We start from the raw sequence: 20,014 nt of genomic DNA, 5'->3' as shown, positions 1-20,014 counted from the left end.
AAAAACTATTTTACCTTTTAAATATATTTTTTATAATTTTTAATGTTTCATTATTAATAAAAATATGAAAAAGTCCACACCCACACCTGCTCCCATAAATTCATCTTATTCCTCTTTACATCTCTACACACGTTCTACTGGGTTATGAGGATTTTTTGGCCATAATGACACATACACAACGAAGCATAAACCAAGAGATAGATCTCATGTACAACCAATCTATACAACAAAATAGATCAACCAAAGAGAGAAATATAATCATACTTTCGAAGCTTTTGATTTCTTGTTTCTTGTCGGTTTAACAAACTGAACAGAACCCAAAGTAGGATTCATCTTCTGCGATCGTACCCAAGTAAGTCAAAACAACAACTTGACACTTCTGGAACCAAAATCGCAATAACAGATCTGATGTTCTTGAGATGCGCCGTAGGAAGACGCGCCACTTCCTTCGGGAGGGGTTTCAAGAAGAGAGAAGATGGGAATAATTATCTTATTTGTCTTAGCCAGAGTATATATTTGGATAAAATACCGAAGCCTTTCAGTATGGAGAATTCAAAGAAAAGGGAATTGCCTATTCATAGTGTTATCAAGTTGAGTATAACTCAAAGTCCAAGTAATGATGAAGAGATAGCTAACATGATCTGATTCGCATATGCTTCAGCTGTAGGATCGATCATGTATGCAATGACCTGCACTCGTCCTGATGTGTCATATGCTTTGAGCATAGTTAATCGATTTTACGGAAATCCTGACAGAGCCTATTGGATTGCGGTGAAGAATATTCTTAAGTATCTACAAAGAACAAAAGATATGTTCCTAGTTCTTGGCGGTAGTGATACGTTAAGAGTGACTGGTTACAATGACACCAACTTTCAAAAGATCGGGACAACTTTTGTTCGCAATATAGATGGGTGTTCTTATTGAATAGAGGAGCGTTTACATGGAAGAGTTCCAAGAAAGACACGGTGACTGATTCCACATGTGATTCGGAGTACATTGCGGCGAGTGAAGCATCTATGGAAGCGGCTTAGCAGAAGAACTTTATCGGGGATATCGAAGTCGTCCTAACTATTCAAGAACCAATAAAACTGTCATGCGATAATGAAGGTGTGGTTTCTTTGACGAAAGATCCAAAGGATCATGGTTGATCCAAGCATATCGACAAAAAGTATCATTATATTCGACATCGGGTAGAAAAAGGATACATTCTGGTGAAGCGAGTATCATCAGAAGATAATGTTGTAGATCCTTTCACAAAGGCTCTAAGCAGAGTCAAACACTACCAGCATGCTAGGATCATAGGTTTAAGAGACAATATTAGTTTTAGTAGTTAGGCAATATTTTAAAACGTGTAAAAAAATAAATGTAATTGATTTGGTGATTGAATAATAGAGAATTATTTATGAGTATCGTACTGACTTATTCAATTATTTATTCTCGTGTTTATTTTTGCATGTTTACACTTCCTGAATAATTTGAATTAATCAATTTTCCAGTCGTTCATACTTTTGGAAGTAAGTAGTGAATTAAGATTGTCATGAATGGATTGTATATTGTCGATTGAGGTTAAGACATTGCAATTTGAATTGCTACAATATTCACGAGTACTTTGAAAACATTGATTTTAAGTATTGGATAAATCCATGCTTAGAGATTACTTCATGGATCTTGTCACGAGGAATTATTGTTGGATAAGGTGTCTAAGTCTATAACTATATTTGGTATGTACTTGACCCAACCCGACATGGTCCATTTGGGTTGCATGGCATCATGAATTTAGATAAACTAAAATGAGAGAAATAACACTTATGGTTTATTAATATATTATAAGTTCTAATATATTAATAATATTATTTAGTTAGTATTGATCAAGAATTAATTAAGTGATCAAAAGGAGACTAATTAAATATATGGGTTGATTGTGTAAATCATCCATACTTGTATAGTGGACTTGATGCTCCATGGATTATCAAGTTGGGCTAAGATCCATAGGATGCTCCATGAAAGTTACAAACCCATAGGTCATGGAAATGAAGAGTCATGTCACATTAGGGTTTACATGGTGTAACCCTAGATGTAACACACTATATAAAGGATATGAAGCTCACCAAAATCGGTTACTAGAAGCAACATAGAGGGCAAGCCAATTTCTAAGTGTGACATTTTCTCTCAAAGTTTATTCCAAGAGCATTTGGTGTTGTGTGAAACATTTGAGGCATCACACTTGGGGTGCTAGGCTCTCAAGGTTTTCAAGGAATCAAATCAACTACAAGGTATGTAATTCTAGCCATCTTTTATGACAAAAGTTCCCCATGTATGTTAGATAGGATTATGAACCTTGGAAATCATATTTTGCATGTATTTTAGACAAACATAGATCCAAGGTTTTCTAGGGTTGCATGTACACTTAAGGGTGTTAGAATGCTCATAACCCTTCAATTATAAGACGATAATATCTACTATTCTTAAAACAAAGATATATAGTTAATAGTTTACAGATCAGTTATGCATTGGTTTACTCAAACACATCTCGTAACTGGATGTTATAAAGGGTTATTCTATGTGTGATTTGATATGTAAATTATATGACTATATAGTCAAAGGAAATTGTTCATTTTTTCCTAATAGGAAAAGTGATATTATTGGGCCCCTCGATGATTTGATGTTGACATTATAGGTGTTGGGCACATCCAAGACTAATTGATGTGTACATTTTGAAGTCCAATAAAGTCTTTACAAATCGGGAAATTGAGAAACAAAATCTTGGACAATGAGATTGATTTTGATCCATGTCTTGTGTCCATATGATATCTTGAAAAACAAAGGAAAATCTGATCACTTATCTTAAGACCAATAACTGATTTGAATCAGAGTTTGGTAGTGGCTTTAGAAAGCACTCTTTGTTGTTTGCTTTAAGGTGTATACTCGCAATTATAGTTACAAACTTATCCGAATGGGAGACTACTGGATTAAGTTGTCTAAGTCAATAACTAAATTGGTATATTCTTGAATTGAGACCAAAGTCCTTTTTGGGTTGCCCTCATAACTAGTAACTAAATATAATGACTTTTAGAGGGAGAGGTTGATTTAGTAATTTATTATATGATCGATAAATTACTTGAAAATCAAAATAAATGATTTATTAATATCTTATATGATTAATATATTAATTAGAAATGGTATTAATTAATTAATAATTAATCGAATGTTAATTAAAATTAATTCTTGATTAAATAGATTAATTGAAAGTGTACAGACTAAAGGTGACAATTGCAATGCCCTGTTCCAGATCGTTTCCTATTTCAGGGTGGTGACCAAATATCAGGAATTATTTGGCTTAGGCGTTTGAGGAAATGAGATTTGGACCTATTTGGATGTGGTTGATGTAAATTTAGATGATCCGGGGGTTCGATTTGTGTTTTGGAGCCAAGGGGTATTTGGTAAAGTGTCAGATATGGAAATTCAATTTTTTTAGGAAATTTGAAGGCGATTATGAGTTGATAAAAGTGTAGAGCTTCTCGTTACCTTTTCATGGATATAAGGATCATCGAAATCGGATTTATAATGAAGAAGTTATAGCCTTTGGAAGAATTTAGGGTTTAAGGAAAACCTTAGTACGCAGGGCGTACATAGGGAGTACACAGGGCATACTAGTGCGAGGACCATTACGCAAGGCGTACACTGGCGTATGCTGAGCGTAGTCAGCAGATTGGTCGCGAAACTGAAGCCTCGTACGCTGGGCGTACGAGGATTACGCTCAACATACTCTGTGGATAAGAAAACCCTATTTTGGGGTGTTACTCCCTATTTAAGGTCCTTAAGTTCCTAGGGTTGGCCTCTTTACCAGTCTCTAAGCCTCCAAAACCCTAGAAATCGACCCTTAGCCTCCATTGTGCTGTTTTTGAGCTCTTGGGAAGGATTTGGTAGTTGTTTTGCTCTTTGTGAAGAAAGTAAAGAAGATTAAAGGTGTGTTTTCTTGGTGAGAAGGTTATAGATCCAAAATCATCACCCTTGTTGCAAGCTTATTGAGGTATCAAGTTCAAACCTTGTCTTCTTCATGCTTAGATCTCTTCATATCTTAGTTTTTATGCTTTTGGTCCCTTTTTGGGTTGGTTTGAGGAGTTGGGACGTTTTAAGGACTTATTCTTTTAGATTTGAGCTTATTATGGACTCCTTAAGCATAAAGGTGCAATCTTTATGGGATTTTTAGTCACATACATGCATTAAGTCACCAAATAAGTCCTTTTGAGCTTTAAGAGCTTCATTTAGCCATTCATGAACGTAAAGTTAGCAACTTTACGTGATAATCCAACTCAAGGATGTTATATCTACATTTTGGAGCAATGTCTTAAGGGATTAAGGGCTAAATGTGGAAGATGGATGAATGGGAGGAGTACTATGGGCGTACAATCCCTAAAGCATGTACGCTTAGCGTACAGCTGAGTACGCCCCGCGTACTCAGTTAGTGGGCTTCGGACGTTTTGGGCTTCGATTTGGGTCATTTCTTTTGGGCTTTGATGCTTAGGGCTTTGTGGGCCATCTGAATGCAATTTTTTGGACTAGGAATGTTGTTGGGACTTGGGCCAAGGCCCATGTAAGGGTTTGGGCCCAATTTGGAAAACTGGGCCATGTATGGGCCTTGAGTGTTTATTTGGATTTTGGGCCTTTGGATTGTTGGTTTAGGCCTAGTTTTGGATCATGTTGAGTAAAGGGTATAAAGGGTGTAAAGGGTAACAAGGTCTTTTACCCTAGTTTGTGCACTTAGTGTGGACCAAATACGAATATTGATGGATGATTGTTTTGGTGATTTGTAGCATGAGGATTTTAGCGGGGCAGCAACCAAAGATTCTTTTTTGAGATTCGGTAGTGCGAGGTGAGTGTTCCTCACTGTACTTTTGGGTCGAAGGTACCAAGGTCGGCCCCTTTGGATTGTTATCCTGGTTTATCGTGTTATTGTATGATGTAGTGAACTGTTAAATCTGTATCCTGACATATAGGATGACGCTATATATGCTTAGTGATCTGTTACATTTATATGATTGTTTGTATATGCTAGCTAGGGTTTGATATGGTATATGTTTATATGTGATGGTGTGTTCAGTTGAGGCGGTCCTGCTGTGTGCTAAAGGTCGAAAGACCCAAGGCGTACCGGATAGAATGCATGCCCGAGGGGCGTACCAGTCAGGCTAAAGGCCCAGAGAATGTTACAGATAGGCTGAAGGCCCGATGAGGCATACCAGTCATGTTGAAGGTTCTATGAGCATACCAGATAGACTGTAGGCCGGTGGGTCATTCCAGTCAGACTGAAGGCTCTATATGCATGTTGTTTGTGGTTGTTATTATGATTATGTGTTGTGTTCGTACTTTGAGGGAAACTCACTAATCGTTGTGTTACAGTTTTAGGTTATGTTTCAAGTACTTCAGAGGATCGGGGGAAGGCGAAGGCGTAACCATACACATCCTCATGTTTTGGACATATGATCTTATGAAAACTCTAATATTGAACATGTTTTAAAAGCTATGTTATAAACAACTTATGATTTTGGGTCGGTTAAAGTTTAAAATTTTCATGATTTTTATGGATGTTACATGTTCAAAAGTTGACCATTGAAGGATTACAGAACCTTCCCATAAAGGGGGAGGGGGACATTTTTTGGAGGCTTCTTAGGGTTTCTAGGAGCCTTAGGGAGAAAGAAAATGGATAATGATTATCTAGGGCTACTAGCCTTATTTAAGCTTCCTTATTCACCTATATAAACCCCCTTAAGGCTTCTCTAATTTGGTCTCTCACGTCCCTCATACAAGAGCCAAAAATTTTCACCCCTCTCTCCTCTCTCAAAGTTTTCTAGTGGCTAGGGTTTTGGGTACAAGCCATTAAAGGCATCCAAGCTTTTAGTGCTTGATTTCCAAGGAAGTCAAAGGATATTTTTGTTGATTAATTTCTACATTAATAAAAAAAAGGTATGTAACCCTAAAACTTTTGTAGTTTTGATTATACTAGGGTTTCTTGATATTTATAGTTAGTTGCTATCAACAGAGAAAACATAGATCATTTCTAGGTTGCATGTGAACTTAAGGGTTTATGATTTTCTTTTCGCCACATGAATTTTTATAACCTAGAAATCCCATCAGGACCGACTGTGGAGGTTTGAATAAATTAATACTCTGGAAGTGGTTAAAAACATGCAGAAGGGAACACAAAAATATATTAATGTAAATAGTAGCTTCATATTATTATGAAGTCTCCACAAAATAAACCAAGTCACATAAAATACAAAATGTATCAATTCCAAAATATCAAAAGCTAAACTAAGTAAACAAACCAACTTACTAGTAAATCTAATGCATACCGATCTAGTATGACCATCATTCTTAATCTATGATAATGGTTTGGTGAATGAACCAGTTGGGTTATCTTCAGATGATATAAGGCTCACTATGATGTTTTCGTCTTCTACGAGCTTTCTGATGTAGTAGAAATTTCTGGGTATATGTCTTGTGCATTTGTGTTCATTAGGTTCCTTAATCAATGCGACTGTATCCTCGTTGTCGTAGAAGATCTCAACATGATCAACTATGCTGGGAAAAACACCTAGATCATTGATGAAATTCTTCAACCAAATCGCTCCTTTGCAACTTCATTAGCTGCAATATACCCTGACGCTGACGTTGAATCTGGTATGGTCTTGTACTTGGAACTCCTCCACGTCACTGCTTCTGCATTCATCAAGAACATAAATCCCGATTGAGATCGGGAATCGTCTCTATTAGTTTGGAAACTTACATATACATAACCATTTAAGATTATCTATTCCTTACCACTATAGGGCAATAACATATCTTTATTCCTCCTAAGATACTTCAGAATGTTCTTGAATGTGATCCAATAACTTTCACTTGGGTTGGATTGATAACAAATCGTTATGCTCAAGGAACACGAGACATCAATTCTAATACATATCATGGGTACATGATTGGTCTTATAGCCAAAGCATATAGGCCTTGACTCATCTTGTCCAGTTCTTCACTAGTACTAACACATATAGTCCTACTCAATATCGCGCCATGTTGCGTAGACATAATGCCTTACTTAGAATCTTGCATCTTAAATTTCTTCAAACCTTATCTAAGTATGTACTTCAGCTTAGTCTAATTAATCACTTAGATCTATCTCAATAGATCTTTATACCAAGTATGTACACAAAATTTCCCATGTCCTTCACAACGAAATATTTTTCAAACCAAGATTTTATACTTTGTAGTGTTAGGACATTGTTTCCTATGAGTAACATATCATTGGAATATAATACAAGGAAGAATAAAGCATTCCCACTAGCTTTAACATATATATATATATATATATATATATATATATATATATATATATATATATATATATATATATATATATTGCTCATCTTCATTTCTCAACAAACCAAACTCTTTGATCTTTTCATCGTACATATGTTCTATTTGTGAGATGCTTATTTGAGTCCATAAATTAACATCTCAATCTTGCGCACTCTATTTGGATACTTGGACTATTCAAAACCTCCTGGTTGTGTCATATACACATCCTCAGCCAGTTTTCAATTAAGGAGAGCAATGTTGACATCTATTTTCCGTATTTCATAATCATGAAATGTGACTATGGCAAGTAGTATCCCAATAGAATTGGTCATCGCCACTGGCGAGAAAGTTTTCTAATAATCAATTCCTTGAGTCTGAGTGTAACTTTTCACAAACAGTCAAGATTTGAATGTTTCCTATCCATGTCAGTCTTCTTCTTAAATATACATTTACACCCAACAATTTTAAACCCAAGTGTAGGATCAACAAAAATTCAAATTGTTGGAAATGGGTTTTCCATCAAGAGCTAAAAGAACTAGAAAATGATTTAGAGAGAAAAATAAATAGTTTATTAATTTATCATAGCTTGGTAAATTAATTAGAAACTAGTTAGAATTAATTTAGAATTAACTGGAATTAATTAAAAGTAGAAGGACTAAATTATAATTATTCGCAGTTTGATTGGATGGAAATTTTGGAACCCTTGGTAGGGTTGGACAGCAATTCCTTAGTGTTCGGTGCAAACCCAATCCTACATCGGCAAAAAGAAAAACTAGACACTAGCATATAAGGCAATGGGTAATCCATTTTATCACTAATTGGTGTTAGAAATGGAACCTCATTGTTCTTCTATATTGGCATTGTTAGGCAAGTAACGATCCTAACAAGTGGTATCAGAGCTACGGTCGTAGCCCGAATGATGTGGTCGACGCAGGTGGTGCAATCTCCAGTAATTTCGGTCCAACGAAGTTGATCCTAAAGCCTTGTATTGAAAGTCTTCCTGATGGCCTAGGTCAGGTGAGCGTGTCCCAAGAGTATAGATGGTATGAAAAGGATTGGATCTGATGAACAATCATTGAGTGGAGGCTAATGGCGGAACTTGGGTTTAAGGGGAGGATTGTTGGGTGCAACCCAATCCCAAATTGGCAAAAAGAAAAACTAGATACTAACATATAAGGCAAAGGGTAATCCCTTCCATCACCAATTGGTTTTAGAAAATGGAACCTCATTGTTCTTCTATGTTGACGTTGTTGAGCTAGTAGCGATCCTAACAATTAGGATAATCCAATGGATTTTCGTCCATGTGGTATGGATAAACAAATATTTGAATTTGGGATTGAATTGGATTATTTAATTATTCAAATATGTTTTATCTGCAAGTAACCCACATCTATAACTACCCTCTTGGCTCCCATAATTTTCGTCCCTTTCTCTAAGCCTTCTCAAGTTCAAGATTTTAGCTCTCCTTCTCAACTCTCCTCTTTTCTAGTAATTAGACTCTTGAGTTTGATTCTTTAGAGGCATTCTACTTTGGGTGCTAAGACCTCCAAGAATATCAAGAATTTAAAAAACTCAAAGGGATCATTTGATCTCCTTTTTAAATTATTTTTCGCTCCGTAACAACTTTTTAGATTCTCACTTTAATAATTAATGGCATGTATAAAAAGTTACGAAAGAAAATCCGAGTTAAATAAAAACATATGAACATTTTATGTAGACCTTATCTGAAACGGAATTTTCAAAATGTTACATTTGGAGGACATCCAATTAAAAAATGAATTTCATGTTAACCCAATGAAGTATAACAACTAGATAAACATGTCATTTTACTTTTGAATAAAAATATAAATAACTAGTATTCTGAACTCCAAGAACATAATAAATTTTTTGAAATGCGAAACAAACATTACAATTTTTTTTAATTCTATCATAGACGAGGCATATTCCGATACAATGACTTGGAAAATGTGACGTCTTATTGCAAAAAACAATGATATTAAGCATCTCAGAATGAGTCGAAACCCGATCATGTAATCATGAATTATTAATATTATTATTATTATTATTTTACTAGCATCTAGCTACTAATTTTTATTTAAAGTTTCTGCCGTTAAAAGAAACTTCTCGGAGTGAAGTGTCGAGATAAAAAATTAAAATGTCACGAAGCAAATGAAATAGGAATATACTTTATAAAGGGTATAAACATGAAATTGACCAATTTTGATATATATAAATGACAAATACATGAATGTTGGATTAAAGAGCATTTCCAATAAGAAAATTTTCTATAGTTTTTTTTTTCCAAATAAAAAAGTTGTTGATATATTTTTTCAAACTATAACTTTGAAAAAGAGTTTGCTAATTAGAGCATTCATGATAAAAATGTTTTTTTTTTTAATTTATTAATTTATTAATTTTTTTATAGGACTCCTTAAATATATTTACATTATATTATTCAATTGGTTTTTATATTAGTTGATAACTTATAACTAGTTGAATATATGTGGCCCATCATTTTAAATGAAAATGCTTTATAATTTTTTTTGTTAATTAACGAACTCCCATGAACTTTTTATAGTAAACAGCTCTTATTTCCATATCTTTTTTATATTGTGGATGTTTTTAGCAAAAAAAAAAATTTTCTCTTGAGTTGTTTCACTAACATAGGTGTCTGGCTTTTCAAACAATAAGAAATAATCGATTATAAAACCAAAATAATAAAATAATCGATTATAAAACCAAAATAATAAAATAGACAAAGTTTTTTTTATTATGAAAAGTATATAAAAAGAAAAATCATTTTAAATATTTTTACGAAAGATAACTCAATATTATGGATGTTTTTACTGTACTGTCATTCTGTCAATAGCCATCAGCCATGTGGTATTTTTGTCATTATCCAAAATTCCAAATTATATAACGTAAAATAAAAAAGTAAAAAAAAAAATACATGACCACGAAAGCGCATAGATGAAACTTAGTTTATAAAAAACACGTGGTAAATGGCAAAGAGGATATTAAAAAGAAAGAAAAAAGTATTATATTATTATTATAAAGGAGGAATCATTATGATTGCTGTTGCTTTTGTACTGTGGTGGCTGTCTATTACTCTATTGCATTTAATGAAACTTCCTGAGACGGTCAACCGCGATCCCAACCGCGTATACGCTATAACGCTTAATTAAACCGGATGTTCTAAATATCGCTTTCAACCCTCTATCTATCACGTAGTTATATTTTAACCCCGGATGTATACCATATGACACCATTTCAATCCCCTCCTAGCATTTTACAAATAAATCCTCCAATCATTTTACAAATAAATACTATATGTCCATGTTTAAAAGGTACATGTTTGTTGATTCCACATATATGTCCATGTTTAAAATCCTCCAATCATTTTACAAATAAATACTAAGAATGTTGAAACGAGCAAAGTCAATGTTAATTTTATTATAATATATACAATTAGATATATTATATGCATGTCTGTTTCAACCACCATATTTTCCAAGAAGTTAAATTCTCCAAGTTATCAAATCATAAATCTCCACATATATCAATAATATATTTTAAAAGTTTTGCTCTACATGCTCTAAGATCATGTTTTATAAACTCGTTAATCTTCTCCATTTCAAATGCTTGATAATACTTACTTAGACATAAATGTCATAAAAACAAGTAAGTTGTGTTTACTTCGTTAAAACGATTGTTGACCACATAGAGTTCACAGTTATGATTGAAGTCAACTTGTCCCTATTTTGGGTTGGGGGTCTGTCCCTATCTCAAATCAACTTGATGATTCTTTAGTTAAATACGATTAAGAATATCATGATATGATATTAGATTTTTTTGTCATCTTTATTTTTGTGGTTTGCTACAACAATTAGAAATATTTTATACTAATTATTAGGATTATTATCTAAAGAAGGCTACAACAGTAAAAGAATATTTTATACTGATTATTATCTAAAAAAGGCTACAACAATTAAAAATATTTTATATATTGTTATCTAAAGAAGCATTTTAACTAATTTATTTATTTTTGTCAATGGTTTATGGGTTTATGCAAATAAAGGACTGAAATGTAATTAAAAATTCTCCGAGGTCCAAATAGTACTTTCTCACTACTACCTTCTACTGCTTTACCTGCCAAAAGAAAGTCCTCGTCACTGAATCTTCCTCACAGCTCCCTCACTCCCCCCCACGCGTTCATATTGGTCGTATTCTTCTCTAATCCTCACACGTTTGTTTACTCTCTTCAGGTATATGTATATATATTCATTTATATATCAAATCCATCTTCAACCTCTTCACATCTCCAATTTCTCCATTAAAGTTCAAGATCTCTGTTTCCTTGTTCACATTCCCCCAATTCTAATCCACCTTTTCACACCCACTACAGATCTTATATTAAACCATGGAAATCAGTTCAATTCCTTTCTTAAACCAAGAAGAATACTCGTATTTCTACAGCTTCTTTCAAGAGCTCGACAACAATAGCAACATAGGTGATATTTCGATCAACAAACGCCGGAAAATTGATGACCCCGCCGGCGAAAATAACTCGTTAAAGGAAATTCTCAACACCATCTCGTTTCTCGACGATCTGGACATCCCCAATTCGACTTTCGACCTCGATTTTCAAAAACCCAGTTCGAATTTCGCTTCAGAAACCACGGAGAGAGTCAGGAAAACACCGCCGCCGAAATTCGACGGCGGAGCATCGTCTTCGACGGTGACAGAGGAAATGGTTTCCGGTCAGTACCATGGTGGCGGCGCCGGAGGACCGCAGCGGAGGTTGTGGGTGAAGGAGAGGTCGAAAGGGTGGTGGGAGTTTTACAACAGCGATGAATGCCCAGACATGGAGTTCAAAAAAGCATTCCGAATGAGCAAAGCAACATTTAATATGATTTGTGACGAACTAGACTCTGCTGTCACCAAAAAGGACACCATGCTTCGTATGGCAATACCTGTTCGCCAGCGGGTCGCTGTCTGCTTGTACCGTTTGGCAACTGGCGACCCACTGCGAACTGTGTCAGGCTTATTTGGACTAGGCATTTCAACATGCCACAAGCTAGTCCTAGAAGTCTGTGCTGCCATCCGCACAGTCCTGATGCCTAAATATCTCCAATGGCCTAATGAGGCCCGCCTCGAACAGATCAAAGCCGAATTTGAGTCAATCTCGGGCATACCCAACGTATCCGGATCAATCTACACCACCCACATTTCAATAATCGCGCCAAAAGTTAGTCCGGCCGCCTACTTCAACAAAAAACACACTGAACGAAACCAAAAACCATCGTACTCGACCACAGTCCAAGGTGTGGTCGACCCACATGGCGTTTTCACTGATATCTGCATCGGATACCCTGGCTCGATGCCTGACGACAAAATCCTAGAAAAGTCGGCACTTTCCCAAAGATTCAACATGGGTCATTTGAAAGATATACAGGTAGTGGGTAGTACAAGCTACCCACTACTCGACTGGCTTTTGGTCCCGTATACAAGCCAAAACCAAACATGGAGTCAACACTCGTTCAATGAAAAAATTGGTGAGGTACAAAAGGTGGCTAAAGATGCATTTATGAGGCTAAAAGGGAGATGGACGTGTTTACAAAAAAGGACTGAAGTAAAGCTTCAAGATTTGCCGGTTGTTTTGGGGGCATGTTGTGTTTTACACAATATTTGTGAGATGAATAATGAGACAATGGATGCGGATTTGGGGTTTGAATTGTTTGATGATGAGATAGTTGCGGGGGAAAATGCTAGGGGTAAGATGGTCAATGCAGTGCAAGTTAGAGATAGTATTGCACATAATCTGTTACATCATAGCCATGGAGGTAGTGGTTTTAGATGATCATTTGATTATGATTCGAGAAAAAATAATTGTAATTTGAAGTGACAATTACATTTTGTTTAATAGTATTTTTCTATAAAACGTTGGTATTAGTTCACAAGAATAAATTATTTACTACATACTAATGGTATTTACTCCATAGTAGAACGTTAAAAATCCTTCCCTTTTAAGTGGTTAGGAGATTGTAACGATTATATATGCTTTGGGTAATTGTTGATTTATTTGAGATATATATTGCCAACTTGTTAACTTATAAAGTTTTGGGTAATTGTTGATTTATTTGAGATATATATTGCCATAATGGGCAGTCACGTCGCCGTAAAAATCGAGGCGACAGTTGAATTAAGAGCTGACGCGTGTACCGAGCAGTTGAGTCCAGAACATCATAGCTAGCCTAGCAACGCTACGACTATTGAACTAGGGGACTTGATGATGTGCCCTACCGAGCACAGAAGAGTCGCGCCCAGCCACAGTAGGAAACGATGACGTGCCTTAGCGAGCACGGAAGGGTCGCGCCTAGCCACAACAGAGAACGCCCCAAGGCACAACGTGCCTGACCGACTAAACCCAACAGAATCCCACGCCCGCCAGCGCCCTTAAGAGCAGGGCGCTCTCGAGAAAGGCTCGACTCCACTTGGGTCGCCTTTCGCTCCGGGACAAACACAACGGTCATGCGACAAGGCAGATGCTAATGGCATTACCGCCGCAACCAATCGATGGTCCTGACAGATTCAGGAGCACGATCCACCATTCAGTGTCCTCGATCCTGTCGGGCCTGACGCCTTTGTCGCGTACGGACTAGCAGGGGAGTTCAGTATAAAAGGCTATCATCGACGCCTTGAGAAGTAAGTGATCGTCTACCGGTTTACACTCCACTCAACCCTAGAAAGCACCCACTGACTTGACTGTCAGAGCGTTTTCCTGGAGCTCCTCCCGGAGAACGCCTGACGACTTCTTTCTTGCTGTGACCTCGTAGATTCGCCAAAGTTACTCAGTCCGAAGGACAGAGAGCAGAAGACAAGGTCACATCGAGATATATATTGCCAACTTGTTAACTTATAAAGTTTTGGGTAATTGTTAATTTATTTGAGATATATATTACCAACTTGTTAACTTATAAAGTTTTAGTCATTATAGATTAGATATAAATAAATCAACTAATGTATAAATAAATATATCACAGTTGTTATATTTAATAGTGAATAAAGTATTATACTGGGAAAATGACTAAAAAGGGTAAAAAAAAGTTTCAAAAATATACAAAAAAGACTATTATTATTATTATTATTACTATTATTATTATTATTATTATTTTTGTGTAAAAAACTCATTTTACCGGGTATTGTAGGTTAGCCGGTTTATTATTTTTTTAAACAGTAAATGATAAACGGGATGATTAGAGTTTGCCCCTTCATTATTACCCCCAAATTGAAACAATTAGGGATTGCTCATTCTCCTCCATTCCTCCATTTTACAGAAATCACCACAAACAATGGATTCAACCTCGCAAGTGGAGTACTTGACAATCGAAGTTAATCATATAGGTTCTTTTATCCCCAAACCCATTGTCTATTTCAATCCCGTAAATTTCGTTGTTAGCAATGTCGATTTCAGAAGCATGAGTTTCACAGAGTTCATCTCATATGTAAAGAAGCTGGTAAAGGATGGAAGAATCACTATCTACTATTGTCTTCCATAACGTTCACTGAGAGATGGGTTGAGAGCCTTTGAAGATGAAAATGATTACGTATGTTTTCTTGATGTTGGATATGAGAATGGGGGAAGGATTAATTTGTACATTAATCACTCTCGGGAGGTAGTTATGGAGTGAATTGAAGAAGAGATAGCTAAAGATGGATTGTTGTTGGATTAGGTGTCTAAGCCCATAACTATAATTGGTATGTACTTGAATTGATAGCAGTACAGTCCTTTTGGGTTGCCCTCAAACCTAGCAATTGGACAAGGAAATTATGAAAGGTGAGATATTGATTTATTATAAGATTAATAAATTAATATAAATGATTTATTAATATGTTAAAAGATTAATATATTAATTAGAAATCATAATGTTTAATTAATAGTTAGCCAGAAATTAATCAGAATTAATTTTAGGGTTAAAAGTATTAATTATAAAGTGCAGGGACTAGTTTGCAATTATCAGATAGTTGAGTGGAAGGCTCCAGAACCTCCTTGGAGGGAGGTGGACGAAATATATAGGGGAAACCTTAAGGATTTCGTCCAAGGGGCTTTGGATAAGGCCTTTGGATTAGCTTAGACCCCAAGCAAAGGAGTATTAGGGTTTTTCCAAAACCCTAGATCCCTCAGCTATATAAGGAGCCTCCCAGCTCTTAAATTCGGCCACTCCTACCTTGGAAGAAACCCTATGCCGATTTTTGCATACCCTACCCTCTCCCCTTCAAGTTTCCTTCTTGCTAGTTCTTGGGTGTGATTCCATTAGAGGCATTACATTTGTGGTGCTAGGCTTCTAAGAAGATCAAGTTCAAGAGGATTATCAATCGTTTACTACAACAATTGAAAGGTATGTAACTCTTAAACCCTAGTTAGTTATTTTCGAAAATAATCTCTCTCATCTAGGGTTCTTGTTTGCAATTCAAAGTTATATGTTCAATAGTTAAAACATAGATCCAAAGTAGGTTGCATGTGAACTTAGGAATTGTTTTCTAGTTTATTTGTTTTACCTAAAACCCATCAGTGGTATCAGAGCATTTGGTTTTGTTTAAATTGAATAGCTATAATAGTTGAATTGCATATTAGGGTTTATAGCCATTAAACCCTAAAGGCCAAGATTTTCGATTTTTAGGGTTTTGGTTCATAGGGTTTTTGAAAAACCCTAGTCTCCAAGAACCCTAATCGAAATTAGGGTTAGAGTTTTGGAAACCCTAGCCTCCTTCCTTGAATTTCGAAATATGCTAGTCTTTTTAGGGTTTCTTTGTTTTGGATAATAGTTGCCTTATTGGATAATTGAGAAAAACAAGGAAATTATCCTATCCCCATTTTTTCGAAATCTAGAAGGGATATGGATTAGGATTAAATTAATTGTTTAATTTAATTAGATAATCCTTACAAGATTTAATAAATTAGTTAAAAGTTAATTAATAGATAAATATTAAATCTAGTTATTTGGTTTATTTTAAATTTAAAATTAATGTCTTAATTTTTGAAATTTATATATAAACCCTAAAGTTTTAAAAAGTTTAAAACACACCTTATATATATATATATATATATATATATATATATATATATATATATATATATTATAATTAAAAGTTAAATATTATATATGTATAAGAATATGGTCAGTCAAATCGCTAGTATGCCTCATTCACGAAACTAGTCTATAAGGGGGGTATAAGGAAACTGCTTATAAAATGGTAGTTGAATGAGTGTCCACTCTCACCCATCGCTTCCTTGATTAGTCGAGGGTCGTTAGCAGAACGGGTTTGATAGGACAACTACATATCATTAAAAGTATAATGTTATTAAAGAAAGTACTAGAACATTATTTTACAAAAATCCCAACTCTAGTTACTTAAAAATGTGAAAAGTATGTTAATCCATGAAATTGCACATTATGCTTTATTGGTCGTTAGTGGAGCGTGTGTGGATTACCAACACACTAATAGGCACTAGTAAAGAGTAGTAATGTGTATCTCATAATTATCATTTTGATGGAGTGTGTGTGGTTTACTGGCACATCAATAGTTAATGATAAAGACAATAAGGTTACCAAGCACATTTGCATGGTTATTCACATCTTGTTTGTGATCCTCGGTATCACAGTCACAAATAAAAGAGCATAATCTGAGATTAAAACATGTCATTGAATAGTTTCAATGTATCTTAAAAGGAATTAGGAATTTCACTTCGTTTATTTTGTCTAATGGTGGAATTGGTGAATCGTCATTCACCTACCTTTATGAAATTTACACTTGGATCTCGGCATCCCATTTCTAAGTTGTGAATCATTGTAGTTAGATCCTAACCTTGATATTGTACTTTTGGGTTACTATATTAAGGTGTCTTGAAATCTAACTAAAACTATCTTTCTTTTCAGATGTCTACTCCTGGAAACACTTCTTCTTCATCATCCTCCAGCCACAACTTCTCTTTACTCTACATTTGCTCCAAAGTCGTTATGGATGGCTCTAACTATAATGATTGGATGCGTAACATCAAAATGGTGCTTCGATTTGAGGACAAAGAATATGTCCTTGAAAAGGAGCTCAAAGAACTTGATGAATCCAAAGCCACTCCCGAAGACTATGTCGCTTACAAGAAGCACTATGATGATGCTACCAAAGTGGCGTGCATCATGGTCGCAACCATGTCCCCAAAACTGCAAATGTACTATGAGGACTACTGGCCTTTTGAGATGAAAAAGGACCTTATGGAAAAGTACCATAAGCGAGCTCGTCAAGAAAAGTTTGAAGTAGTCAAGTCACTCATGGCTTGCAAGATGAAAGAAGGGGAGTCGGTTGTATCTCATGTGCAAAGAATGCAACGCTACATAGAGCGTTTGGTCAAGCTCAACATTCACTTTGATGAGGAATTGGCCATTGACATGGTCTTGAACTCATTGCCCGATTGTTATGGTCATTTTATCCTAACTTACCATTTGAACAACACTGAGCAAACACTGGCCCAATTGCACAACTTGTTGCAGACTGCTGAAGCAGGGATGAAGGGTAAAACTATAACCTCCACTCCTGCAAGTGCTCCTATCTTAGCTATTGGACAGGGAAAGGGGAAAAAGAGGAAAGGTCCTCCTAAGCAAAATTGGAAGGGAAAGGTCCAAGTTGGGTCATCTAGCAGTGGCCCAAAGGCTAATCCCAATATTGTCATTCCCCATGTTTCTGATCCAAAGGATGCTATTTGCTTTTAATGCAATAAAAGGGCATTGGAAGAGAACCTACCCACAATATCCGCAGGATATCAAAGAGGGCAAAGTGAGGCCATCTTCGGCAGGTATTTACACTATTTATTCTAATAACTCATTATCTTCTCATTCATGGGTCCTTGATACAGGATGTAGTTTTCACATCTGTTCTGATTTGCAGGGGCTAAAGGAAAGTGAGGAGATAGAGCGAGGAAGGATAAACTTGATCATGGGAAACAAGAAGTCTTCACTAGTGACCAAGATCGGAGTTTATCAACTTTTGCTTAGTAATGATGTTAGATTAGATTTATTGAATTGTTGCTATTCGTCTGAGATGACGAAAAACATTATTTCATTTCATGAATTGTTTAGACAAGGTTTCAAATATTCTTTAAATGATTTGAATGGTTCAATTTCTATTTATAAGAATGGTGTTTTCGTGTTTGAAGCTTTACCTTGTGATGGTGTGTATGAAACAGTGACTTGTGTTGATAGCTTAGGAAATAGTGTGTTTAATATTGACTTGTCTAATAGTGTAGACAATACATGCTTGTGGCATTGTCGTCTTAGACACATTAACAAGAAACGCACATCCCAACTTCAAAAGGATGGAGTGCTGGAATCATTTTACCTAAAATCAGATGATAGGTGTGAATCTTGTCTTTTGGGAAAGATGACAAAATCACCATTCACAGGGTCTTGTGAAAGAGGTGAAGGTTTGTTGGACCTCATACATACAGACGTGTGTGGACCCTTCATATCAACCACAAGAGATGCCAATCGATTTTATATGACTTTCACTGATGATTATAGTAGATATGGTTATATATACTTAATCAAACATAAGTCAGAAACCTTTGAAAAGTTCAAAGAGTTTAAACATGAGGTCGAAAATCAGTTAGGTAGGAAAATAAAGATACTTAGATCCGATAGAGGCGGAGAGTATCTTAGTATTGAGTTCAACGACTATCTAAAGGAATGTGGGATAGTCTCACAATTGATTCCTCCTAGGACACCACAGTTAAATGGTGTGGCTGAGAGGCGTAATCGAACCTTGTTAGAAATGGTTCGTTCTATGATGAGTCGTGCCTCACTTCCAATTCATTTATAGGGCTATGCCTTAGAGATAGCCGCTCACATCCTTAATCTTGTCCCGACAAAGAAGGTTGCCAAAACACCTCACAAAATGTGGACATGGAAAGTTCCCTCGTTAGCACATATTAAAGTCTGGGGTTGTGAAACTTTCGTAAGACGAGAGACTCACGACAAGCTTGCAGCAAGAAGTGAGAAATGTGTTTTCATTGGTTACCCAAAACAGTCTTTTGGATATGTGTTCTACAGACCTAGTGAGAACGTGGTTTTTGTAGCACGAAGAGGAGTCTTTCTAGAAAGAGAACTCATATTCAAAGAGGACAGTGGGAGTACCATTGACCTTGAAGAGATTCAACAGCCAACTACTGAAGGAACCTTAGATGACACTAGCACTCAACCAGAGGAAACAGTTCCTGTTAAACCAGTTGGCAAATCATTACCTCTTCAAAGATCCACTAGGGTGAGTGTGCTACCTGAGTTCTATGGTTTTCATATTACTTCAGACAGTGACACATTCATCAGTGATAGGACACTGGTGAATTTAGATGAACCAGTCTCTTATAAGGAAGCAATGGCAGGTCCAGAGGCTTCCAAGTGGAAAGAGGCAATGGACAGCGAGATAAAGTCCATGTATGACAACCAAGTTTGGAATTTGGTTGATAATGCACCGGGTCGTAAGACAGTTGGGTGCAAATGGATCTTCAAGAAGAAGACAGGCATGGATGGGAATGTACACACATTCAAGGCTAGACTGGTTGCGAAAGGTTTCACACAAACCCCAGTGGTTGACTATGATGAAACCTTCTCGCCAG

The 20,014-nt window shown here is 35.9% G+C and overlaps 1 protein-coding gene across 2 annotated transcripts; it reads left to right on the top strand.

The window, feature by feature from the left end:
• Positions 1 to 13,442: 13,442 nt before the first annotated feature.
• LOC145054649 (uncharacterized) lies at positions 13,443 to 18,597 on the top strand. 2 transcript variants are annotated; one of them, XR_013684871.1, is made up of 3 exons: positions 13,443 to 15,749; positions 17,289 to 18,199; positions 18,292 to 18,597. XR_013684871.1 is itself a non-coding variant. In XM_079002880.1 (2 exons), exon 2 carries the CDS (start codon positions 17,289 to 17,291, stop codon positions 18,114 to 18,116), a length of 828 nt encoding a protein of 275 aa, XP_078859006.1. In that variant the 5' UTR covers positions 13,443 to 15,749; the 3' UTR covers positions 18,117 to 18,597. The 2 variants fall into 2 exon arrangements, 1 of the variants encoding a protein (XP_078859006.1); XM_079002880.1 differs by having other exon boundaries at positions 17,289 to 18,597.
• The last annotated feature ends 1,417 nt before the right edge of the window (positions 18,598 to 20,014 follow it).

This window comes from Lactuca serriola, chromosome 5 (assembly GCF_051521515.1).
Source record: "Lactuca serriola cultivar US96UC23 chromosome 5, Lser_US96UC23_V15, whole genome shotgun sequence".
Taxonomy (NCBI): domain Eukaryota; kingdom Viridiplantae; phylum Streptophyta; class Magnoliopsida; order Asterales; family Asteraceae; genus Lactuca; species Lactuca serriola.
Note: the sequence above shows the minus strand (reverse complement) of the source record. Positions and strands in the feature narration are given on the sequence as shown.